We start from the raw sequence: 25,666 nt of genomic DNA on the forward strand, positions 1-25,666 counted from the left end.
TTAGGCTTTTGGTCCTTCCCCTGAATGCTTTGGATGGCGCCTTTCAACTTTCTGATCTCTTCACTCCTCACCTTCCCCCTCCTACTCACGGTGGCAGAGATCATACCTCTGGTAGGAAGATCGCCAATTTCCGCCACTCATTTCAAGAGACAGCAGTTGGAAGGAGGGTTTGGGAACGGGAGCGTGGCGGTATTTAATAAAGGCAATTTGCAGTATTCGTGCAATATTACGCTTGCAGGACGTGAATACAATGTTATTGTGGATACTGGAAGGTGTGTGATGAGTGTTTTTGTTGACCGGTTTGCATGTACTTAGTGTTTCTTGGTGTATAGTAACGATCTTTGGGTGAAAGGGTTTGTTGTCTTTTTTCTTTCTTAGTGCGTTGCGACATTGAAGATGGAACTTGCCAGCGCACCACCTGTCACCAAGGCCCTCGGCGTCTCCGCGACGCTCGCCTATAGCATAGGAACGGTGTCTGGATCAATCAATACCGCCAACCTTGCATTCGATACGTTCCAAGTTCCCAATCAAGCTTACCGTGAGTTACGATCAACCCCGATTTATTTGTTTTTACTTACTTGTTATAGTCCTTGCCAGCAAATCCACAGACCTTGATTTCCCCGAGGGAAATGGGATGTTGGGCATAGGTCCTAGCAATTCGTCAGATATCCTCAGCAAGCTGAACGGTACAGGAACGGATGGTCTTCCCCTTTTGGATCGTATATTCCGGCAAAACATGAACACCCCGAATTTTATAACGCTTTTACTTTCACGGTCGCAGGATGATAAGATCTCGAGAGTCCCGCTACTCGATAACCACCCGGGACTTTTGACAATTGGAGAGCCGGTGCCCCAGTATGAGGAGATCTTGAATATGCCTAAGCTCAAAGGTCAGTGCTGGCGCGTTTTGTTCCGATGGATACACTGATTGTGACTCCGAGTGAATAGTTCCTATTGACCCTCTTGGCCAGCAGCACTGGCAGACTGTCCTAGATTCTAATGGCATCATTGGACCCGATGGCAAGCCGATTCAGACTAATACAGGCGTACCAGAGCCGCGCGACGGGAAACCGGATCAACTCCAGGTCGTATTCGATTCTGGGTTTTCTCTTCCTCAGGTACGTAGTACCCTTCTGATATACGCTCGTTTGACGTTAGGAAACCTGTAGATCTCAGGTCCGATCCTTGATGCTATTTATGGGAAAGTTCCAGGCGCGAAATTCATCGAATCCGAAGGTCTCTACAGTATTCCGTGCGAATATGAATTGAACATTACCTTCCTCTTCAGTGGCAAGGAATATCCGATTGCTCCGCTCGACTTGTCGATCAATGCAACGTTGGACGATGGCACCCAAGGATGCTTCTCACATGTGAGGTTTCCCCCCTTAGTTCCATCTCCCATTCGTACCAACGATCTTCGTTAAATAGTTCCAAAAAGCACCGGATGACATTAGAAAATTCGGTGCAATAGATGCCATCTTGGGAATGGCTTTTCGTGAGTCGTACCGGTTTCGTAAAGTCCCCTGGTTTTTCTGAAACGCATCTTCAAGTACGGAACACTTACGTGCTCATCAACTTTGGAGATTTTGTGGGCGGATCCGATCGAAGTGTTGCTGATCCTTACATCCAACTACTTTCGACCGTAAACAAGACCGCCGCACATCTTGACTTTGTGAACGCTCGCCTTGGCGGGAAAGACACCACCGGATCCCAAGCGCCTCTCACCGGTTCGACTGGGAATGGAAACGGAAATGGAAACAATAACGGTAGCGTCCCTGGCAAGAACAACGGGACAAGGAGGAACAGTGGTTTGGTAGGAGGATGGTGGTTTGCAATTTGCGTTATTCTTGGTATTGTAGCTGGAATTTGAGGAATATGAACTGAACAGAAAGTGGTGTCTCTTACGAAAGTCCAACTTCGTCTCCTATAGCCTGACATACCTCGGAATGCAAAAATCACTTCCGGCACGGGTTGACGGCTCGACCGAAAGTGTGACCAGGCATCGAAACAGTAGACCGCGTAGAAGGTTCCCTTGACAAGAAGAGAAGAGGGCTAGTACTTTCCATAACACGCGGTCGGGCGGACACCATCAAAGTCTTTGACCTACCCTAAAGGTGGTCCGTGCGCGTATTCTGAAACATATATAAGCAGACTGCGGGCAATTCGTTTCCTTACCACTCTGGCCTTTTGGCTTAGGTACGTGCAACTCCACCTTTCAGAGCGCTTTTCACGTCGACTAACAATCGGACTTTACAGATCAAGTGTAGTATCTGTTCTTAATAGTTTAACCACTATTACGAGGGCACCGCCCTCCGTATCTGGTTATCTAATTTTTGCCGCCCCTGCTCTCTGAGCTCTGCTTGCAACTCGGAGACGCGATGACCTTGCCACTGCAGTACCGGCTTGTGTCGTCGGGGGAATTATTTTCCCCTCTTTTACTTCTCTTTGTACTGTTTATGCCTGGCACCGATTGGTGAGCTGGTGGGATTGTACAAATGGATAGTTGAAGGGTTGTATTTTACTGTAGAATAAAATACCAAAGAAGCTATCGTATAATTACACAATGAAGAATTTGACTTTTTAAATCTTGAGAAGCAAATTGAAAAACTATGGCATTTTGGATTTTTTTTTGAGCAAGAAGGGTCTAAACATGAAACATGCACTGTTCATTCACTAGTACTTGCAACCATAGTACAATTCTTGGTTGACTTTGTTCTTCTGCCTCTCTCGCAACACAAGTCTCATTTTGACACTTACCTCTTCCACTATAATCTACTATGGATAGAATCCATCATCCATAGTTCAATTATACTAACAAGCTTATGGACCCGGCCCTTTGTGCCGATTTTTTTGCAGATGCTTACATGCAATAAGTTAATAATACCATTCAAGTCATTTATATAAAACAAATATATATATATATACATATATTCCTATGTTTACAATGGTTCAAAACTGTTAAAAGAAAAAAAGAAAAAAATCTGTTAAACCAATCAGATATTAGACTATAAGTTTTATAAATCAAAATAGGCTCACTTGAAAAAAAACAGCAGGTTGAATTAAATTTATATCAGGTTATGCAGAACCTCTGGATAGACAATATTGATTGTCTTTGTACCATGTTCTGTGTTGGGAAATAACACCTTGATATTGGAGGCTGAAGTACATCTTGAGAGTGCAACATAAAGCTGGCCATGTGAAAACACTGGAGTCCGAAGATCAAGTCCTACAAAGCGAAGGGATTGTCCCTGAGACTTGTTGATTGTCATTGAAAATGCCAATCGCACAGGAAACTGTCTCCGCTGGAGCTTGATAGGAAGAGACTCATTGGAGGGCTCTAAAGTGATTCGTGGAATGAGAACTTCCTTTCCATCATGAGTGCCTCCCAGAATCTGACAGTGAAGAAGCCGGTTTGTCATTTCCAGTAACCGGAGTCGAGTTCCATTGCACAATCCATCCTTGACCTTCAAATTTCGCAGAAGCATCAATGGGCACCCTTTTTTTTAGACATAAACAGGAAAGTGGAAGTCCAGAAGCCTTTAGAGAGTGGAGAAATTCAGCAGGATATGGTTGTTGATATGGGGCATCAGCTCCTTCTTCCACTGCAACACTATCAGCGGACTGATAGATCCGTGTGTTACCTGGAAAAGACTGGAGGATACTTGTGTTGATATCATCTACATCATCATTACGGCAGGAAAGGATTGAGCGCTCCAAAAAGTACTCATTAGGCTGAAAATGCTCAATAGATGGGTAGATTTCCTGTATAAGATCTTCAACATTGTCTCCACAACGGAATGACTGTGGCAGATTTATTGCATTGTCTGCTGGGAGGTCTTTCCCACAACCAACATCCAGAAGCCAAGTCAAAAAGTCTGCTGCACCAGGCTCATTTTGTAGCCGTAGATTTTGGGTGAGATGAAATACATGCACATGTTCCCACAGTGCTGACCTCAGGAAGCTGGCTCCAACAATCTGCTCCCGAGTACCTTTTGGAATAACTGGCAAGGTCTGCCGGAAGTCTCCACTAAAAAGAACAGTGATTCCACCAAATGGCTGATCAGTGTTCATAAGATCTCGTAGTGTCCGTTCCAATGCTTCAATGGTAAACCGATGCTGCATTGGAAGCTCATCCCATATAATGAGTTGTGTATGTTGGATAACTTTGTGAAGTCTACTGCCTTTACTAATGGGACACATGGAATCTTCCAAAATGGGAATGGGAATTTTAAACCGTGCATGAGCAGTAAGACCCCCTTGAAGGAGGAGGGCTGCAATTCCAGAAGACGCTACAGTGAGAACAACCTTTCCCTCTGCACGGACTGCACTTGCAATAGTGTTTGACACCCAAGTCTTTCCACAGCCTCCTGCACTCTGCAGGTAGAAGATTTTTCCCTCGTGGTGAGTGCATGATGCTAAAACTGCATTAAAGATAGCATACTGCTCCTCATTCATCAGCTGCTTGTTTGTCTCTACTACAGTGTGTAAAGCATGATGGTCATAGTCAAGCTGCTCAGCAAGGAGATAGTTGTCGTTGAAGATGGCATTCCACAGATTAGGATTTGCAACTTCAGGAAGGCTATAATCTGATAAATCTTTTCCATTATCCCGTAGGCTCTGTGAAATAAGATAGAGGCCATAGTCATATATGTGGTCGGCAGTTATCTGAGGGAGATTGAAGTTGGGCCGTATTTCAAGGGCATGGCGTAGATCATCACAGAGGCTATCTTTAAATTGCTCCCATAATATTAAGGGCTGAGCAGGGTGGCAATGAAGTAGCAGTGTAACAAAAAGGTCCCTCATCTGTCGCCCAAGATGCATAACTGAGGCCTCCTGAAGACATTCCCTCCACTCTTGGTCATCTTCAAGTAAACCTAATGCAAGACATGCCTCCTTATATGTGTCACACACCCGTGCTGTTGGTGTTCCCCTCCCAATGGTGCGAAGATTTTGGAAGCTGGTAGCTCCTTTAACAACAGTCAGCAACAGACGGAGATAGAAGCGCTCCCCTGCTGATGGTGCAGCAAAGTACATTCGCCCAATAGCAAAACCCCTCTCACGTGACTTCCATTTCTTTGACCTGGCATCCCATACATAGTGCTGTGGAATCTCCTGATAGGTGTAGTTCCGGGCTCCCTCATCTCTTGCATTAAGTTGAAAGTATCCAGTCAGACGATCATCCTTTTCACCCCGGGAAAGAACTTGGTCAGGATCGTCCTCAGGATGGTAATAGACCACCTGCTGATTCTCGAGATGTACAGGTAGTCTGTATACTGTAGGCTCCTCTGCATGCATATGAAACTCGAAGAGGCGCCAGGATGCCTCAATAGCAGAAACATAGCGGGCATCCAAATAGGTTTTCACCTCATCCTGTGAATCAAACTCCAGAGTTGTTCGATCATGGCCTTTATAGATGTACTTGTGGATGTACTTGATTGCCTGAACTGAGTTGCAAATCTCAACATTGATATGGCAGTTGTATTTTGCAGTGAGATAAGGATTGTATGGGACAACGTCACGATTTGTAAATATTCTGTCCTCTCCCCGAATTCTTTTTGTGACAGTCCGACCATTGTTAGGGCGTGCCAAATCAGGATAGCCATTATCAGAAAAGACAGTCTGCTCAGAAAATGCTTTGGGATAGTGTTTTGTGCAATGTCCTTGATCATCCTGGCACCTTTCATCACAGGGACCATGCAGCATCAATTTGGTGACAGTTTCATATAGGATAGGTTGAGTGATAGGGTCAGGAATTTGAGCACATGAAATATGGTCAACTTCAGCTGGAGTGCGAATACGATCCTCTGGGTCCAGGAAAATCAAAAGATGCATGTGAGGCAGACCTCGCTTTTGAAACTCAATGGTGTGGACATTTGCAACACATTTGCCAAATATGCCCAACTTGATCTCCTTCAAAAGCCCATTCTTCTTCATTTCAAATATCCGTGCAATGATATCAGGATAGTCTGAAGGTATACCGATTGTAGTCTCCTCATCGTCCTTAGGCATAGCTGCCCTGATCTCTGGCCATTGTGGATTAGCTGTCATTGTAAGAAAGATGTCAGGTTTCTGGTAGTAGCGGCAAATAGCCATGGAGTCCTGAAAGAGCTGATACATATGGCGTGGACTGCCGGTATGTGTGGAAGGGAGGATAACACGACGTCCAGTATCATTAAGATCTCCAGAATGATCATCATGGTTGATAGTATCTCTAAGACCCTGATAAAGCTCTGCACGTATCTCCCTCTGATTATTATAGATCCATGACAGCTTTGACTGCTCCGTTGAAGCCCAAGCATCAACAATGTACTGATGAAAGAGTTTTCCAGCCAAAAATACAGAGGAAAGAGCCTCATTAGCTCGGCGATGTAGACGATATGCATAATAGAGGGTTTGAGAAAGAAAGCCAGATCTGGTACGTCTACGTCCTTGGGCATTAACCAATGGTGTATCCCTATCCCAGCCTTTGTCACCTTTTGGAAACATTAGAACATAGTGAAGTGGTGTGTAATTGGGATGAAGATGGCTCATATGACGGATTCCACCCTCACGGTAGCGAAGAAGAATATCCCGATGAGGTAGAATCTGTCTATCTGTTCCATCACCAGGTATAACAGCAGCAACTTCATCAACAGTGGGTAGGTTGTATCGACGATGATCTGCATCATCTGACATGTGTAGTTGGACTTCAACATCTGTAGACTCTGTGTCTGCCTTTTCGCGTAACACTTCTGCAGCTTGCTTAAAAGTCTGGATGAATGGATTCTCCCGATAAAGCATGTCTTGGACTTCCTGCATAACAGATTGCTTCAAGTCAGAGTTTCGTTGCTGACGAACACGTAAAGCTTCCTGGGCATCATAGATATACAGCTGAGCATACTTGTGTGAGTCCTGTGCACCATTGGGATGAATGGGACCTATTGGACCAAGCCGATGGTGAAGTGAACCGAATATGCAAAATGCAAAAGGGCCTGAAGCACGTGTGACACTTTCATCAACCTTTGCTTGCAATGACGTGAATGCAAAAGCAGAGTTATACTGTCGGATATTATCACGAAAATGCTTTGAGGTCTGAGATGCAACATTAGGAGGGTCAGTTGCAAGTCCTTTGCCAATGAGCAGACGTCGCAGGGGTTCAGGGGGAGGGGAGAAGGGAGGGAGAGATATTTGGCCCTGGAGGCAACAACTGCCAAATAATGAAACAGCTCTTGTTGAGGTTGATAGTTTTTCAGCATCCCAATGAAGTGCCTGACACTTTTGACAAACTACATCCATAAGCCCAAGGTTATGTCGACTCTCAGGCTCTTGATATGGTCTACGGCCTAAGTGATGCTGTCTCTCCAACTCATGCTGAGCACGACGACGACGCTGTTCTATGCGTCGCTGCTGTTGTTCTTCCTGCCATTGCCTTTCCTGGACTTGGAGTTCATGCTGACGATGCTCCTCCTCCATCTGCCGTTGCCTTTCCTGGGCCTGGAGTTCATGGTGACGATGCTCCTCCTCCATCTGCCGTTGCCTTTCCTGGGCTTGGAGTTCATAATAACGATGTTCCTCTTCCTCCTGCTGTAAATGTAAATCTCTTTGTTGTCGTTGCTCTCGCAGCTCCTGAGCCCGACGTTGATTGTGTTGACGTACTGCCTGCTCAGCATAGCGTCGTGCTTGAGTAGCACGGAACTCTTCAGCACGTGCTGTCATTCGCTCTGATCGCTCCCGTTCCCGTCTTTCTGCAGCGCGTGCAGCTTGTGCAAGCAAAGTATTATTCTGCTGCAAAGGTGAGAGACGTCGAAAATGCTCATCACGTTGATGTGTATAGTTTCGGTTTTGGATTTGTGCAGCAGTCATAAATGGTGGATGAGATACAGGAGAACCATATATATGAGTGGCACGTTGATATGGAGTGAGGGGTAGAAGAGGAATATATGATGGGGAAGGTGTATGAGATGCATGAAGACCCATAGAATATGGAGACAAAAGTGGGGGAGTGTTGTGGACAGGAGTAGGAGAAGGTTCACGTCTCTGAGGAGGGTGACGACGATGGCGATGACTTGGAGAAGTCATCTGTAGTTCTCGCTGGCGACGAAGACGCTCACGCTCAAAGTTCCGATTACGCTCAGGAGTATGAGGAGGGCTCAAGTTTTGACGACGCTCAGGAGTATGAGGAGGACTAAAAACACCATGAGCACACAATCAATTTACTAAGGGGATCACACGAACCTGTGTGAAGCATTATGATCTTGGTTTGAAGTAGAAAAACTCTGAAGGGGATTTATAGACCTTCAATAATCCTATATATAATGGGACAAAGAGACCTGATTATCAGCGATTATCAGCGATTATCTCCAAAAAATGATCTATGCGACAGGACCAGGGTAAATTAAAGCGGAGATCGAAATTTCCTGTGCACACGACGCCTTCCACCACTTTTCTCTTTACCCTTTCCCCCACAGCTTGCCTTTTCCCTTCCCTCTGTATCCCTGCTATAGCTTTTTTTTGTTTTGTGAGTGTCTGAGGTACTGTTGTCCTTTTATACTTCTGTTTATTTCTACTGTGTCTAACATACATTTCAGCTGTTATTGCAGATTTTGATTTCCCCTTTGTGCTTGGGGCTTAACTTTTCTTCTTCAGAGATACCAAGTACTTTTTATATTTCTGTTAATTTCTACTGTGTCTGACATATATTATTTCAGCTGTTATTGCAGGTTTCTCTGTTGTTGCAAGTGTCTCTGTTGGGTAATTTTTATATTTCTATACTCTTTTTTTAATAATAATTTCTCATCTCTTGCTGTTTCCATTATACAGTTCTGTTCCTGTGAACCTTCCCCTTCCTTTCCCTGGCTGTACTATTACATTCTTCTTGATTCCATAGAACAAAGCTACCTCCAAAGCAAGCCCACCCCCAGTCCTTTGTTTGGCTGTTGACCAGGGCCTCTGTTTGGATACGACGCTGTGGAGAGTTGGTGTGGCGGGACCGGAAGGGTGCAGATTTTACGATCTCTGCATAGTTGCCCCCAATTTTTTTGCTCTCTTAACACACGTTGTCTTGCGCTGATTTCTGGAGTCTGTTGAATTGTGTTGTACTGCTACGGTTTCCAACTCAGTTATTTCTCAAATCTATTTTGTAACTTCCGTAGCTACAAGCTCGGATTTTGTGACTTCTGTAGCTTCAAGCTCAGATTGTCAGCCATCTGCTTTGGATTCAATCCAAGCTTTCAATTTCTGGCTTTTCTTCATTTCTTTCCATCCTCTATCCTCTATCCCCTATCCTCTATCCCCTATCCCTTTCCATCTCCTATCCCCTATCCCTTTCCATCCTCTATCCCTTTCTATTCCAGCCTCTATATCCCTTTTCTCCCTTACATACTTGATGTGATATGTGAGCCAAGCCTTTTTTTCTGTAATCAGAACTGGACCTTCAATAATAATAAAAAGTTGTAATCAGAACTGGACTGGAATACAGAAAAAAAGGCTTGGCTCACATATCACATCAAGTATGTAAGGGAGAAAAGGGATATAGAGGCTGGAATAGAAAGGGATAGAGGATGGAAAGGGATAGGGGATAGGAGATGGAAAGGGATAGGGGATAGAGGATAGGGGATAGAGGATAGAGGATGGAAAGAAATGAAGAAAAGCCAGAAATTGAAAGCTTGGATTGAATCCAAAGCAGATGGCTGACAATCTGAGCTTGAAGCTACAGAAGTCACAAAATCCGAGCTTGTAGCTACGGAAGTTACAAAATAGATTTGAGAAATAACTGAGTTGGAAACCGTAGCAGTACAACACAATTCAACAGACTCCAGAAATCAGCGCAAGACAACGTGTGTTAAGAGAGCAAAAAAATTGGGGGCAACTATGCAGAGATCGTAAAATCTGCACCCTTCCGGTCCCGCCACACCAACTCTCCACAGCGTCGTATCCAAACAGAGGCCCTGGTCAACAGCCAAACAAAGGACTGGGGGTGGGCTTGCTTTGGAGGTAGCTTTGTTCTATGGAATCAAGAAGAATGTAATAGTACAGCCAGGGAAAGGAAGGGGAAGGTTCACAGGAACAGAACTGTATAATGGAAACAGCAAGAGATGAGAAATTATTATTAAAAAAAGAGTATAGAAATATAAAAATTACCCAACAGAGACACTTGCAACAACAGAGAAACCTGCAATAACAGCTGAAATAATATATGTCAGACACAGTAGAAATTAACAGAAATATAAAAAGTACTTGGTATCTCTGAAGAAGAAAAGTTAAGCCCCAAGCACAAAGGGGAAATCAAAATCTGCAATAACAGCTGAAATGTATGTTAGACACAGTAGAAATAAACAGAAGTATAAAAGGACAACAGTACCTCAGACACTCACAAAACAAAAAAAAGCTATAGCAGGGATACAGAGGGAAGGGAAAAGGCAAGCTGTGGGGGAAAGGGTAAAGAGAAAAGTGGTGGAAGGCGTCGTGTGCACAGGAAATTTCGATCTCCGCTTTAATTTACCCTGGTCCTGTCGCATAGATCATTTTTTGGAGATAATCGCTGATAATCGCTGATAATCAGGTCTCTTTGTCCCATTATATATAGGATTACTCGACATATCATAAGTGAAAAAAAAAAAGTCCAATGACAAGGAGAGGATGGTTGTTCGAGTTACTACACATGATTTAAGTCAATAATGACATAAAAAAGAGTCCGTGGTGCAATGCAAAGCAGGATGGAGAAAACAAGTAACAAAAAACGAGCGTTTCTAAGGTAATCAAAAATAGTGAAGGATAGCAGAGAAAAGATCCAAAAATGACGATGATGTGTTTTATGTCTCTGCGAGTATAGTGTCAATAGACTTGTTAAGGAAGTCCTTTCTAGAGATGAGGTCCGCCTGGGGGAAGCGCGCCATGATGGCTTCCCGCGCAGTCCTGGTAGTATCAAATGTTTAGCATCGATGTAAGGATAACAATTTTGAGAGTAGAAAACTTACTTCTTCGTGACCGTCATTAAATCCTGGGTGCTGAGGTATTGCCGAAGGGCAGTGAATAGTTCCTCGTCGCTTGGATTAGGATTCGAGCTCGGCGTGCTAGGACCGCCAGCGAAAGGATTGACTGTCGTGGCGAGAGAGAACGTGGACATCCGCTGTTGAGCAGCCGGCATCGTCGGTGGAGCAAAGCCGCCAGTCATAGAGTGTCCAGACTGAGAGCCACCGAAACTACCACCTGTCGGCATCATACCAAAGTTACCCAACATCATGCTCTGGGGACCCATACTGGGCATCATGCCATACATACTTCCTGTGCCTTGGTAAGGCATCATTTGAGGCATCATAGGCATCGTATGACCTCCGTAATCGGACCCATGAACAGAACCACCACCGCCGAATCCGCCACCCATGAATGGTCCACCAAATTGCGACATGGGTAGTTGACCTCCATGGTGGGACAAATTGCTATTCGATGCTTTGCTGCCCAGTCGGAGATTGGGGTTGGAGCTATTGTTCATCGTCAAGTTCGTGTCACGGTAGTAGTCGCCGGCTTGCGATGCGTTATGGAAGTCTTCGTGAGACTGCGATGGAGGTGCGTGAGACCGCGACTTGCTATAACCAGTTTCTTCTGAGTGGCGAGAGGCGGATTCCCATGCTTCGGCTTCATATTCTGTAACTCTCCGTGAGCTGCCGCGCAACGACGGACGAAGACGCATACACGCACCACTGAACTTCTTCAACGGAATCATCGAGTCGTCGAATTTCTCGTCCTCATTGATAATGACCTTTTTATCCTTGCCTTCTCCAATCACAAGGCGAGTGTTACCCCAACCAAATTCATCCATACACCAGAACGAATAAATCGGGAGGAAGAAACTGTAGATCGGATACCTATTTTGACCAGGTCAGTCATTTGCATACGCCACGGAGCATCCGACTTACGAAAGTATATAAACCACCATCCAACCGATCAACATGAATTCACGTTTGAGGATGAAAATTATCGCCTAAACCGAGATCAGTTGCCTTCTCATCGAGAGATAGCGTTGCAATCCACTTACTTGTAAGCCATAAACAGCCGCAATCATGATGATAGCAATCATAGGTAAAGGAGCAGCATGCGTGGCAACGGTGACAATGAGGTAGACAAGCTGTACACGGGTAATAGTCAGCCCTGTTTTTTACCGAGAAAGAAATACTACTCACATAAACCACTGTGGCGGGCAAGATCTGGGTTCAGAAAGGTCAGCGACATTCACAAAACACTGAACTTAAACTCACGATGGTACTGAGCAAATCGATGAAAACAAATATTCTCATCGAGAAACAGCAGAATCCAAACAACTCCGGTAACATGACCAACTCGCACAGATTGTGAACGGTCGAGTTAATCCAGCGTCGCCTTTGGGAGAACAGCACCCGCCAAGAATCGGGAGCAATCGTACGAGCGACAGCATCAGGGGTGAACTTGGTCTTGAACGAGGGGAAGTGTTTCATTAACAGTGTCGTCAAAAAACGATCTTCACCAAGAGAAAACAAATTCTTCTTGTGCAGCGTATCGACGTTGGGTTCCGCGTACTCATCGATAATACGGTTGGAGATGATGATAGGCCGACCTTTGTCTGCTGTCCGAATGCGATATAAAGAGAAACAACCAGGGAGACAGGTGACAGAACCGAACAGACTCTCAAACGCCTTGGACAGATGGTGCGAAATGTAGTACTCGTAAACTTGAATCATCGTTGTCCAGGAATTCTCTTCGTTATCGAGTTTGGTCTCACCGCATACACCAATAATAGCCGAGTCATCCGCGCAACAGGCTACTAATCGATTGAGTGAGTCGGGAGTCACGGACTGTGGATCGTCGTCAGAAATGGTGCATTAGACGAACCAAGGTGACTTACCGTATCCGCATCGACAGTGAAGATATATTCATAGAACGCCGGGTCAATACCAATGACATTCCGCATCTGGTGGTATATTTCGAGCTCCAGAGGGGTCATTGGGGCGTCGAAGTGCACTCGGTTGAGATAATGCATCAGCAGAATCTGGCTGTCTCGTTTACCACGGTTTCCTGGCTTGGACCTTTCCGTAGGTTTGCCTACCTTCACGACGACCATATACCTGTAATAAAACCATAGACTAAACACCCGATAAGAACCACATATAAAAGTTACTCACGGGACGACGTGACCCTCAAACTCATATAGCCCTGAATAAACCTTGCCGTAGTTAAGGGCTTTTGAACCCTCACCAATCGACTTGAAGAGGAGTGGCTCGGGATCAAGTTTAGGGTCGACACCAAGAATATCCAAGACGATACGGGGAGTGGTACGATCGTTTCCGCTTCCCGTAATGTTACCATCACAAATAATGAAGATGAGTTTCCGCTTGTCATCGTAGTCGAGAGCAGCGAGAGAGTCGATAGTCCGACGCAAGGAATCTTCGCCTTCAGTGTAGCAAGGCACCTGGCATAGAACGAACTTGTCTTGCAATTCCGGGGTGCGGCGAGATGTGAGTTGTAACGCGGCAAGGACTGGAAATCTGAACAGTCAGTGGTTGTAGAGCCGAATCAAAGGGAATAGAGACGAACACTTCAGAGCCATAGACGCCATAATGAAACCGGCCGCAACCAACAGTGTGATATTGGACGCCGTGCACCTGGCCGAAGTCCTGAAGTCACGCTTACCCGCATAGAATGCATTGAAAAGACAGTTATAATTCTGTGCCTTCGTGGAGACATCCATTTTGGCAAAGACGGCGTCCAAAGGACCAGTAATATCCTGCCCTTTCCTCTGCTTGAAAACGTCCTCAACATCCTCATTCAGAAACTTGTAATCAGGGTCATTCAGGTGTAGATTCTGAGTGTAGAAATAGTCGGTAAGGTCAATGACATTCTCCTGGTAAACCCCCCACATCCTACATATTTGTCAGTACGGAAATAGCGACGCTTGGGGAAACCCACTTTTGCATTGTTTGATCCTGAGCATAAGCCTGAATGTGCTTTTTCATATCATAGACGAGAGGGCCTTTATAAAATTGCTTGATCTTCGGACGATATCTGGACGTGTACCAATCATTGTTATGAAGTTTGCTTGTCGGGTCTCGAGCATTTACACCGGAGTCATGCTTGGCAGTTGGGGCAGGATCGGAAAAGTTTTGGACTTGCAGTACAACAGTTTGCTTGGAAACAAGACCTTCACAGGCTTGAGGGAGAGGGTAGGGGAAGTAAGGTGTCAGATCCTGTCCAGCAATCGCCGCCAGCGTGTCAGCTCCATTACTCGCAATCCCTGGCATGTCACTGTGAGGGCCTCCAATAAAGTCTGAAACGTCATAAACACTACCCTGTATGGAGACGAAGAAATCGTTGGACTCGACATGGCCTGAGACTTCACTGGGACTCCAGGCTTTGTCGAAGTCCGGGCAAAGGAGTTTTGGGAACCCGACGATATAGAAAACGACGGCGCCGTTGAGCAGAAAGATAAGCCAGAAAATGGTGACTTTTTCTCGCCATGCGAGTCGTATATCTGGCCGTTTCATTCTTCCCAGGAAACTCAGTAAGAATGACGGAATCAGCCAGGTGCAGGCCCATACAACCCAAAGCCAGACCCTGCGTATCTTGGTTGTAGGAACCTCTTCGACAGCATTAGTCGCCTCTTTCACAATCATCCCATCGCCAGCTTCCTTTGAGGTCTGATGAGGTGGAATATTCCCCATGCCACCCGCAGCACGATCCCTCTGCTCCCACTCTGATCCTCCCCATGCACCCCCGTCATCACCATCGCTATGAACGGGTTGACTCCCGAGTACCGGCGTCGACAGCCCTCCCTGACCATACCCAGGCAGATTCTGATGATTGGGGTCGCGATATTGAGTACCGTTGGTCCCTGTTCTGTGTAACAACAAGTTGTCCTCGCTCTCGCCATCCATCCTTCGCGAAGACAATCCTCTGCTGCTCCCATGATGTACATCACGATAGCCAGTATCATGCGTGTAGTCGGTAGCATCATCGTCTCGCTCTCTCTCGTCATGTCCTCCAGTATCGCTTGTAACTTCTTCATCGTCGGCCATCCCCGCTTCACCCAACAGTCTTTTCCCTTCCTTTTCAGACCTCCTTACACCATCCTCTGCCATTTTCCAGGCATCATAAGCCAACCAGACACACCTATGCCCGATGTGGAAGTCGACACCCTCCTTCCACCCATTAGCTCTAACAAACTGCGTAATCCTTTCTCCATCGCTACCTTGCATGGTCGGGACATATCTTTCACAGAAAATGTGCAACTCGTAATCAGTCACGAACTCAACACTTCTCCGTGACGCCAAGTCGGGGAGAAGAAGGGATCGTATTTGAGCTTTGACTCGCCGCTTGTCAAACGAGTTGGGGGAACCAGAGTCATTAGGGCGGATACATGACATCGTCCACAATCGTGTTCGATGAACCTCAGCCAATAACTCCGATAAAGTGAAGCTGACTTGCGTAGACATTGGGTACGTCTTGCCTCGATCTAACTCTGGCTTTTCATCTCCTGTGCTAGCGAGATCCGTCGACGGTCTTCCAAAGTTGACGCTTTCCCTGACCACCGTGCTTGCGTTGGCGATGGGTGTAGCAGTCCGCATTGGTCGACTCATGACTTGAGCTTGGACTACGATATTCTCGTCCATCACATGCCTCTCAGCCGCCACTCCAGGTCCTGAAAACAACTTGGCAATGAATGGCTCGGACGAACCTCTCAGGAGGGTGACGAATGCCGCATCCACCAGGTCCGTGTCACGCTCCACAAAGTCTGCGACGTTGTAAACACATGTACCAGCATAGTGATTGATTCCAAAAAGGCCGCGATCGGCTGCGCCACCTTGTGAAGGAGAGGCGACAAAGGATGCATGAACACCATACTTTGTAACAAGTTCTTGATGTAGGTCCTCATTACGGTGCTCGTTACCCTTCCCAGCTTTGTAAGCACTGGAAGCTCGGTTGAATGAGCCTAGTAAACCACCAGGTTTCCTGAGAGGTTTTTCAACGACATTAGAACCTCGAAGGAGTTCTACGCAAGCCGAGTTATCCATAGTGGAAATAGAAGGGAGTGTGATACCGTCCGAGCTCATGTTTCCGTTATACCCGATGTTATCCTCGAACGTATGACGAAGAACGAAAGAGTGAAGCATCTCATCGCTGATGTTGATGACCAGCTCGTCAAAATGATTATGTCCATAGGCAGAGACAAGCGGTTGCTTGCCCGCTAGGGCCACTGAAGAAGTGCCTTGCGGTCCGCGAGACTGATAGCCGGGTTGGTCGAGAAGAATGATCTGGGAATGAGGAGGTGAGTCTTTGGAAGAGGGTGCTAGCTTGTGATTTGCCGTCTCTACGACGAATGCGAATAGGATCGCATAGAGATCTCTGATAAACGAATCCCGTTGGACTGAACTCTGCTGCGCGCTCAGGAGAGCCGTATAAAGCTCTTTGCGAACGTAACTCGTCTTGTTGGTCAGTACCTGACTGAACTCTTCCGGTGCGACACCTAATAGCCGTGATACCTGTTCTAGTACCTGGGGGTTGGACACGTAAGCAGATACATCGTGCATGTCTCCGTCGACGAAGTGGAGATTTCCCAATAAAAGGATTGTGATGAGCAGTGAGAAAATGGATTGGGTTGCCTTTGGTTTGAAACCTAGCGTCCGCATCGCAGCACGAAGATCGCCCATCGCGATTGAGTCGTCGCTAAACGGTCCAGCAGGGAGACGGTAAGTGCCTGATGAGGCGAGGAGAGCATAGTCAGATACGTCCTCTATACTCAACGCGTCTCTTTCAGCCGAAGTGCAGCCGGCAATGAACTGGTAAAAGACATGGAAAGATCGCTCTTCATGAGTGAGCCGGTTGACTCGAGATTTGTCAAGGCCGAATGTAAGGGCCTTAGCAGAGGAAATACGGCCACGTGGTGTGAAGTGAAGTTCAATGTAGCGACTGTGACGAGAGGCATTGGGGTTCATGAGGGTTTTGGAGTTGCCAAAGGAATCCAGGACGACATTTAATGCCTTCACCTGCTCAGCAACCTTGAACTCTTGTTTGGAATGGGAAGAGATCCGGAGAATTTGATTTGTCAGAAGACGTAGGCTAGAAGTCTTCCCGGAACCTGTTATTCCTCTACGCAAAAAAAGGACCAGAATGAGTATGATGGTAACAAAGGAAGGTACGGAGAACTCACCTCGCTAACACAGTCTGACTCTCGTTTCTACGCCTCATCACAAGATAAATCCTAGCTGCCAGGTCGTACAAATGAGGTTGCAACGGTTTTGGCGAATCCACCATCGGCAAATTTGTATCTCTATAGCACCTCTCCTCGTATTCCTTTGCGCTGGCATTGTTGACACTGGCAAGTGTTTTGTAAGGGTTGACGACGACCAAATTGGTTGCCCCGATTCTTGTATAAGGAAGATCGGCTCGAAAGCGAGCTTGAAGAACGGAAAGGACGGAGTCGTCACTGGGATAGACTGTGGCAGCTCCAGAGGAAGAAACAAGGTCGACCAAGTCGCCTGAAGCGATTGCCTGGGTGGTATTTGAGGCCATCGCCTACGACGGATGGATGGGGCTCGTCGTTGAGCTCAACGGCGACGCTGTAGTGGTGGTTGAAGGAAGGAAAATTGGTACCGTCTTTGCGGCCATTCCAGCCCCGGCCCAATGACGCTACGTGGGAAAGTTCACGTTGCCCACACTACCTGAAAGTTCAAGCTGCAGATTATACTTGTTACAGTTTTTCTACCCATTCAATCTCGATGCATGCACGGATAACCTTCAAGCTCGGTTAGTAAGGACTTGAAAACCCACAGGCGCAAGTTGATTTTTCACGTTACAAATCCTTCCTAAAACTCGGACACCAGAACACAAGCTGTGCTGATCATGAACGTCACCCCCCGGGCCCCAACGTGCCCTCGAATGCGGCAACACGTCGCCGATTACTGACTGATATGTAATTGGGACCAGCGACTTCGTCGGACGAATGCTCTACGGAGTATTGAGATACTGGAGTTGTAATTGAAGGTTGCAGAGGGATCATTCAACGGGAGCAACACCGCCAGAGCATATGCACATGCATCGTTTCACGCCACGAATTCCAAGGGGGAAAAGGTACATGTAAGATTTCCAGTACATTGAGGTTTTTGATTTTGATTTTGTCAAATACATACTCTTTCTACACAAGTTTTAGCGTGTTTATCTAGAACTGTACCAGAGATACGATACACATTGTCCTCAAGATGGCGGGCGTCGAGCCCGAAGATGAAGCACAAAACAAAAGACGAATCGAATTGAAACAACATACCCAAGAGTTCATCGACATCCCCGCCTTTGGGGAGAATATCACTACCGTGGTCCCCTATTACCTTGGGATGCACTTGGGCTGGAGCCAGCATCGCTAAGACTAGCCCAACTGAAGTCCATAGATGCTTCACTTCCTCCAAAATCACTAGCCAGATCCCTGACATCAAAGCCGTCGTCATCTGTCGCATTGAACGATTGCACCGACATGCGATCGTGAGATGACATGGAAGAGATATTATCGGAGCTAGAATTTCGAGTGCTATTCCCGTTACCGTCAAAAGACAGAAACTCCAGTTCGGACTCTGACCGGGAAACAGGAATGGTGCCCATAATTGTAGTCGTTGGAGCCTGATAGAACGAATTTATCTCTGAGAGAGACTGAAGTGAAGGGGAGGAGGATTGAGACGGGTCCGGAGGGGGTAATAATTGCGCGATACCGGGAAGGGGAGGCAAAGGTGGTGAATTCGTTAAATGAGCCGGACTAGTTCGCCCTTCATGGCTTCCAGCACTGAAACCACCAATAGATGACGGCTGCGAGAGAGCGGAGAACGGCGAGTCTGGCCGTGAAGACGGCGCTGACAACAACTCGATGTCATGTTCCCGGTCCAGATCGACAGGATGCGATAATGAAAGACTCGGAACATGACTAGGAGAAGAGACGGGCGGAGATGCAGAAGCTATAGTATGGGAATGGCCATCGGATTCCGTACACGAAAAGTTAGAACAGGTGGGTGTTGGGGGTGAGATCCTTGTCTCAGCCAACTGAACGTCTCTTGACTGAGGCGATCGAAGCGTAGACCGCGAGGTGGACGATCGTAGAGTGGAGACTTGCGGGCTTCTCGTGTGAGAGGATTGCCGAGAAGGGATGGTTGATGTTGATTCAGAGCCGAAATCGACAACAATCTGGGATGGGATTGCATTATCCAGTGTAATCTGAGCATTCTGAAACACTTTAATTAATATTGTTACCTAGGGCGAAATAGAAGATTTACCTGAGGCAGCGACCATGAAGTGGTGCTTCCGCTGACAACTGAGTGATCATCAACATTCCTTGGTTTTCTCTTCCTCAACGTTGCAGCTCGATCGACCTCACTTCGCCAGTCTAGGACCTCCTGTGTGACCATGTTTTCCAGCTCGTACAACCGTCTGTCGACATGAGCATCATCCGAGTCGTCGCTGCCAGAGATGTCTGAAACCCTGTCTTTAGACTCTTTACGAGCACTGTTTAGCGCAACCGCGACGGGTACAGGCCCCTGTCGCCTTCTACGTCTAGCCTGACGTCTAGCTCTGAATTCGTGTTTCCAAACATCGATCTTGGGCGCGATGTGTGGGTCGTAGACGAACTGTAGACAACATCGGTCAATGGCTCATCAAACGCAACAGAGAAGGATACAGACATGTTTAAATGCAAATCCGGCAGCAGCAGTTCCCACTACCACTGCAACATACACAGCTGGCCCTGGCATGGAAATTAAGATGGCAGAGGAGAGTAAAGATGCACAGGCTCTCAGCCCTGTCAAACTACTCTATTACATATTATCGTATCGTCGAGGAGCCGCCGCGGCAAAGCCATCCCGTGCTTGCAGCTCCGTCCATCAGCTGCTGAGGTACATCGTAGGATGCTTCGAGATATAAAGTCTACAATAGTCCCGCCCATTACAGTTTACCTTTGTATATCTTTCCTTTCCGATGGGACTCTGACGATCGCCAAAATATGCTTTTCCAACGGACCAGCGAATCGGCGGCTTCTCCGGCTTTTCTTACTATCTGGTCAGGGTTTTCCTCTACCGAACCGGCCAGTCTCTTCAGCTTGAGCCAGTCAACATCGGTTCCGTCCTCAAGCAGCGCTCTCTTTATCAAAGATCCTTCTTTGATAGTAGCCCATGCCAGACGTTGCTCCATCGTGGGCGCAGTGGGTGAATTGACCTCAAAGTCAGGATCACGAGTGAAGCCAAGACGGGCGGTGTGAATGAGCATCGCTCTATAAACGTAATCTCAGTTAACCAGCCGTGTAGATTCAAGAACGAGACTCACGCCGTTAGCCCGAAAACTGGTTTGATCCCGCCTGCCTCTCTTCCTGTCATAAAACGATGCATCCGTACCTGCCTACTCTGCATCATCTCCGTTTCCCCTTTGCTGTTCTGAATCCGCATCGGAGGTCCATCCCAGTCAAAGTCAAAGTACGTATGATACTCTAACTCGACCATCTCGGGCTCAGTCGGATATGGCGGTATTGACGAAATGAACGAAGCGAGCGGATGGGAGAATAGAGAGGTGACTTCCGAACGATTGAGAATTGGCTGAGAAAGTATTTTCGTGTTGGGCTTTGGCAGGAGACGATAATGGACTTTGACTCACTTGTAAAGTATTGTCGAGAATTAGCACGACGACTCTAGAAGCGAAGGTTGAGGACGATATCAGTAAGGACGCGAAGGGAACAGGTACGGTGTGACGATGAGTTGATTCCCAGCTAGAAATGGTTCCAATATGCACAACAACGGGACTTTCTCTCTGTCTTTCGGTAGTCCGATCTACGTATCTCGAGGTCAATAGAAAGTCAGACATTCAGTGGTGTAGTGCAACCTCTTCAAAAGCTTCGCGACGCTGTGATGGCGAGATTATCATGACAGTCATTGATTCTACGTGTAAACGCACGGCGGTCTCTTCTAATGTCCGGTCTGTTGGGTCAACTTTCCCCCCAGGCAAGGATGTGTCTCCGGCGTATGCTCGCAGTGTAGCAGATCGCCTTTACAGTTGAGATCATGGGTTCATCTCATCATAGAGAATACAACTTACCTGCTGAGTAAAACATACAAATCGCCTTTCCTGCCCACGAAGAGCGCAACGAGAACAGCAGCACATCGAGAACGAGGGAGAGGGATTTGCGATTTTTGCGCTTGATAGACAGCCAGAGTCCGTAAGCAGCTAAAATCAAGATAATTAGAACGGTGCCAACAAGAAGCTACATACTGAGAACAACCGCCTAGATTCCATGGTAAGAACACCTAAGTTTTCCGCTGTAGCGGGTTCACCTCCCCTTCTCTTTGGGCTGAAAAGAACTCGTCTCCTTTTGTGATAATGAAGATTGAGAGGCTGCTTGTTAGGCTGTTTTCCCGAAGACATGACATGCAAGTATATAGGCGAGTGTGATGAAGTTCAGGTGAAGGAATAAAGGAGAAAATATCATTGTCCTGAAGCGCTTTAATGTATCTTATCTTATCTTGATACCACGGTTTGCCGATTTTGCGGCTCGTTCGACGTCTGTCATTCTCCCACTCTCATCTGTCAAACCATTACTTCCCCTTTGAAGATGTACTAGACAGAAACATGATGGTCATACAGCCCATAAGTAACGTCAACCTTGCTAGGACGTGATAGACGAATAGGAATGGTTATCTAGGGTGTCCTCAATAGCAGCAAACGAGCGGTTGTCAACATCTTTAACGATACCGGATCGCAGTGGACGCGGTCGATCTCACCCCATCCTCAATTGTACGACTACCATTTATTGCCAACGTTCGGTGGCCAGGACTCACCCACAATCCGGCTGACTTATACTCGAAACCTCTGGTCTCTAGACTATGCAAGACTCAAACATAGTGCTTCCTGGTATTTCGAAAATCGTTAAGAATTTTGAAAGCAGATCCAGTTGGCAGGGACGAAATTCGGGGAGTATGTTACGATTCATCCCTGTGAAAGGCCAGGTTGTAGGTCCTCAGAACTGAAGGTAGCTTGCCCTTTTTGTTCCATTGGAAGTCAACTCTGACAAATAATCGCCTTGAACTTCGAAGGACCTGTTCATTACACCTACTTGAACGATGATGCCCTCAGTCGAAACGCCAATTCAAAAGCCTTCCTCCGGGCCCTCTCCCATTTCTTTACTCTCAGTCAGAAACTGTGCTCACGTTCATAGATCATAGACTGCTGTGGGAGCTTGCCATGAGCGGTTGGCGCTTGGCCATTGAATAGAGATCTTCCCAGTGTTGTCAAATGACGACCCATACTGGGAGTGTTCCGCTCAAGTAGCCCTGTCAAAAGAAGATTCACTCTTTCCCTTTCACCCCTTCGATAAATCACGATAGCGAATACCTCTCACTCCTTCGGAAGTTTGGACGCAGCAGGGCGAAGTGTGAAATCCAGACAAAGCTTTCCGACCCCGAGCAACCCCATAAACCCGGCCTCAGTCATATTGTATCACCAGAGGCAATCCAAAGTGGAGAAGAATACTCCATTATCGAACGAATTGCGCTGAAGTATCTCTCTGGAGAAGCTCGTTCGTGCCTCCGTACCAATCCAGAAATCGAAGCAGAAGGTGCGCGTTCCGACCTATACCTGGTACTACGGTTCTCAGTTAATGCGCTGCAGATGCTTTGAGACGCTTTGCTGCCGACATTTCAACTTATCCACCCGATCCCCTCCACTCATACGATGATACCTCCTCGGACGCCGATTTCGAGACCGCTCCCGGGACCACGGAGGGGCTTGAGGAGCTCATTGGTCGTGCTCGTCGGCATGGTGTGTTGATAGGAGATGACGCCACTCGGTGTATCCAGATTCTACAGCAACAAATGGATGATCTGGCAGCAAGGAACCTCTTACTGGAGCAAGCACCCTCAGTTCGCGAGTCGGCAGTGAAACAAGAAGCCTCACGTCTGGAAGGCATTGTTCAGACGTCAAAAAGTCATGAAACGGCTTTGGAGAAGCAGCAGGACGAATTCATGGTCCGCAAGTCGAAATGTGAGGAAACATGGTCGGCTAAAGACGAGTCTCTTTCCAAGAGGGAGGAAGCCGTCCGGTCCCAAGAGGAGAAACTAGCGTTGGATTTATCAAACTTTGAACATACAAAATTGAGAAGGGAAAACGAGCTTAAGCTGCGCGAAGCTGATGTAGTTCAGAAGGAAGCGGAACTGCGATCTCGGAGCATTCAGTCTGCACGAATTTTTCTCGCCCTTGGGTCGAGAAGTGCGACAGTCTCCCCTCATAATCCATTCCGTGCATTACTTCATATGCCTGCTACGTCTTTGCGGTCAGAATCTCAGTCAACTCTGTTGGAGGAAGAACCGGCGCAGGAGGTGGAGACGAAAGTCAAGGAGTTAGTTGGCCAAGGAAATACGACCACTCAGCAGACCCAGGTGAGAGGCCACCGTTCAACTCCTTCCAATAACTCCTTCCAATGGTCGTTCGATTCAACCGCACGGATCAGGATATTTCAAATGTACCCCAAATCCATCGGCAGTCACTTCAGCTACCGACTATTCAGAGACAGATTCCTCCACTATGAGTAGTTCCGACGAACAAGATCTGTAAGTGCTCCAAATTGAACACATTGTTGGAAACTGAAGGGTAGCCCAGTGCACTGGATTTACACGCTATTGCAGCTAGTAGGCGGTAAGTGGGGGCCTTCACATCTCAATGATCGCTTGATTTCAATAATGCCAGTCACAGTTCGGTAGTCAACGTTAGCTACCAAGGAGCAAACATTGTGAACTCAAAAGGCCACTAAATCTTCTATTGATATGTTCATTAGACAATACGATCCATCACAATCCTTCGCAGAAGAGGACTACCCCCGCGTTTGGATCTAGACAGTGCAAGCCAAAGCAGAAGTGCGAAGTCATCTTGTCTTATTTCAATATCGTTCGTTCGTGGACCTGAACCTAAACGCCTGATTCTTGGGGTGTGAGGTGGGTGGGTGGGGCAAATGGTGGCCAATAACAGTTTTAGGAGTCAGGCATCAGGCCTAGGAGTCGCTTACTCAAGGTCATATCTAGATTCTACTGGCAAACTCTCCGAGCCGAAGCCAAGGTGACCGTTACCTGCGAATGGAAAGGGACAGTGTGAGTGAACAATCCGAGAAGCTGCGCTTTTCCGTGTCGTTTCTCTTTATCGTTACATGTCGTCGCATTACATGTAGCAATCGTGACAGCCCGAGTTGAGGAAGGCAAAGTTCAAACCTGAGCAGACCACAAGCAGACCCAGTGACCTGAATCATAACAGTGACAGGTGATCACGTGACAAATCGCCACGTCTAACTGAAAACTGGCCTTTGATTTTTAAACATTTGTTTCCCCCACCACGATGACCTCTCGCATCAATATTGCTCGCCCCCAGCAAGGTTTTAGTCCAGATCCACATGGTCTTTCTAACTCACGACCCTCCTCTGGTTATCGGTCAGCGAATCCCGACGATCCAGTCGAGAAACTCCGAGCGCTTGGCAAGCAAGTCGAAGACCACGTAGAAATTTACTCTCAGCCCTTGAAGCCCCATTTGCCGGCAATTGGTCGCTTTTTGATTGTGGTGACATTCATGGAGGATGCGTTGAGAATTATGACCCAATGGGGTGATCAAATTTGGTATATGCAGAAGTACGTGTCGTGCATGTTACTCGCTCTGAGCCTCACTTTAACGTCTCTTTGTTTTCTTTCGAAACACAGTCATAGACACTTTCCATGGGGTCTTTCCCACTTGTTTCTGCTGATGAATGTCGTCGTAAGTGTCGTCTCGTTTTCGGCGTCAGTATCTTTTCTGACTTCCGCTAAGGTTATGCTTATTGGCTCGTTCGCTGTCGTCACCAAACGTCACACGGAATATGCTGTTGCAGGCCTTTTATCTGTCGTGGTCATTCAAGGATTCGGCTATGGTCTCATTTTTGACCTAACTTTCTTCCTACGGAACCTGAGTGTCATCGGTGGTCTTCTTATGGTGTTCAGTGACTCTATGGCAACTCGTAAGAAGATGTTTGCTGGTCTTCCCTCTATAAGTGAAACCGACCGCAAGAAATAGTTTGTCCTGGTTCCTCGCCATCTCAGCACGCTAATTGATGTTTTCTTCAGCTTCCTACTCGCTGGCCGTGTTCTCTTGATCTTCCTTTTCCTCGGGTTCATCATTCAAGGATCATGGAGTATTGTGCGGGTGTTCGTATCCATCCTGGGCTTAGTCGCTTGTACCATGGTTGCCGTCGGATTCAAGGCCAAATGGTCCGCCATTTTCCTCGTTGTGGTTCTGAGTATTTTCAATGTCTTCGCCAACAATTGGTGGAGTGTTGCGTCGGCTCACCCTCAGCGCGATTTCTTGAAGTCAGTCGCTGTCATCGTCTTTGTGGAACCTCATGACTCACCCGTTGTTTTTCGCGTAGATATGACTTCTTCCAGACCCTTTGTGAGTACTACCCGCTGCTGACAGTTCCTTTCCTATTTATCCGATTATTAGCTATCGTTGGTGGGCTTATCTTACTCGTCAACATGGGACCCGGTACGAGGACATCTTCCATGTTGATCCCATAGCATTGAATTCTTCATTTAGGTGGTTTCTCGGTGGACGAGAAGAAGAAAACGTACTAGATGCGTTAGGAACTTGGACTATCTCGTTATAGGACCGCGGGATTATTCAAGGTCAGAGT

At 46.9% G+C, this 25,666-nt stretch overlaps 6 protein-coding genes across 6 annotated transcripts; 3 read left to right on the forward strand and 3 right to left on the reverse strand.

Annotated features, from left to right (window-relative positions):
• Positions 1–24: 24 nt before the first annotated feature.
• E1B28_004915 (uncharacterized protein) lies at positions 25–1,870 on the forward strand (the record flags this gene model as incomplete). Its single annotated transcript, XM_043149442.1, has 8 exons — positions 25–272; positions 333–353; positions 411–538; positions 588–890; positions 949–1,118; positions 1,170–1,370; positions 1,429–1,495; positions 1,551–1,870. 8 exons carry the CDS (start codon positions 25–27, stop codon positions 1,868–1,870), a joined length of 1,458 nt encoding a protein of 485 aa, XP_043014048.1.
• Positions 1,871–10,215: 8,345 nt separating this feature from the next.
• On the reverse strand, positions 10,216–17,591 carry E1B28_004916 (uncharacterized protein). Its single transcript, XM_043149443.1, has 13 exons — positions 17,156–17,591; positions 13,918–17,094; positions 13,546–13,871; positions 13,134–13,488; positions 12,857–13,076; positions 12,234–12,806; positions 12,159–12,182; positions 12,014–12,103; positions 11,895–11,959; positions 11,677–11,843; positions 10,956–11,622; positions 10,340–10,893; positions 10,216–10,282 (listed from the first exon to the last, which is right to left on the reverse strand). Exons 1-12 carry the CDS (start codon positions 17,515–17,517, stop codon positions 10,791–10,793), a joined length of 6,129 nt encoding a protein of 2,042 aa, XP_043014049.1. The 5' UTR covers positions 17,518–17,591; the 3' UTR covers positions 10,216–10,282; positions 10,340–10,790.
• Positions 17,592–18,309: 718 nt separating this feature from the next.
• On the reverse strand, positions 18,310–19,733 carry E1B28_004917 (uncharacterized protein; the record flags this gene model as incomplete). The annotated part of the gene is made up of 3 exons (XM_043149444.1): positions 18,310–19,209; positions 19,260–19,610; positions 19,665–19,733. The coding sequence occupies 3 exons, from the start codon at positions 19,731–19,733 to the stop codon at positions 18,310–18,312; spliced, it is 1,320 nt and encodes a 439-aa protein (XP_043014050.1).
• Positions 19,734–19,923: 190 nt separating this feature from the next.
• On the reverse strand, positions 19,924–21,390 carry E1B28_004918 (uncharacterized protein; the record flags this gene model as incomplete). Its single annotated transcript, XM_043149445.1, has 8 exons — positions 19,924–20,248; positions 20,302–20,567; positions 20,626–20,659; positions 20,713–20,798; positions 20,851–20,871; positions 20,923–21,013; positions 21,064–21,192; positions 21,248–21,390. 8 exons carry the CDS (start codon positions 21,388–21,390, stop codon positions 19,924–19,926), a joined length of 1,095 nt encoding a protein of 364 aa, XP_043014051.1.
• Positions 21,391–22,835: 1,445 nt separating this feature from the next.
• Positions 22,836–23,548, forward strand: E1B28_004919 (uncharacterized protein; the record flags this gene model as incomplete). The annotated part of the gene is made up of 2 exons (XM_043149446.1): positions 22,836–23,399; positions 23,471–23,548. 2 exons carry the CDS (start codon positions 22,836–22,838, stop codon positions 23,546–23,548), a joined length of 642 nt encoding a protein of 213 aa, XP_043014052.1.
• Positions 23,549–24,345: 797 nt separating this feature from the next.
• On the forward strand, positions 24,346–25,607 carry E1B28_004920 (uncharacterized protein; the record flags this gene model as incomplete). Its single annotated transcript, XM_043149447.1, has 7 exons — positions 24,346–24,632; positions 24,702–24,756; positions 24,808–25,049; positions 25,101–25,343; positions 25,403–25,425; positions 25,477–25,518; positions 25,570–25,607. The coding sequence occupies 7 exons, from the start codon at positions 24,346–24,348 to the stop codon at positions 25,605–25,607; spliced, it is 930 nt and encodes a 309-aa protein (XP_043014053.1).
• Positions 25,608–25,666: the final 59 nt, after the last annotated feature.

The sequence above is a fragment of the Marasmius oreades genome, chromosome 2 (genome assembly GCF_018924745.1).
Source record: "Marasmius oreades isolate 03SP1 chromosome 2, whole genome shotgun sequence".
Lineage (NCBI taxonomy): Eukaryota > Fungi > Basidiomycota > Agaricomycetes > Agaricales > Marasmiaceae > Marasmius > Marasmius oreades.

What these genes read in the sequence shown, in the direction of transcription:
- E1B28_004916 (XM_043149443.1), bottom strand. Translation starts at nt 17,517, where the DNA reads ATGGCCTCAAATACCACCCAGGCAATCGCTTCAGGCGACTTGGTCGAC. An exon ending in TGCCCGCCACAGTGGTTTAT is followed by an intron (nt 12,104 to 12,158) that starts GTGAGTAGTATT and finishes ACCCGTGTACAG; the next exon opens with CTTGTCTACCTCATTGTCAC. An exon ending in CGGCTGTTTATGGCTTACAA is followed by an intron (nt 11,960 to 12,013) that starts GTAAGTGGATTG and finishes ATCTCGGTTTAG; the next exon opens with GCGATAATTTTCATCCTCAA.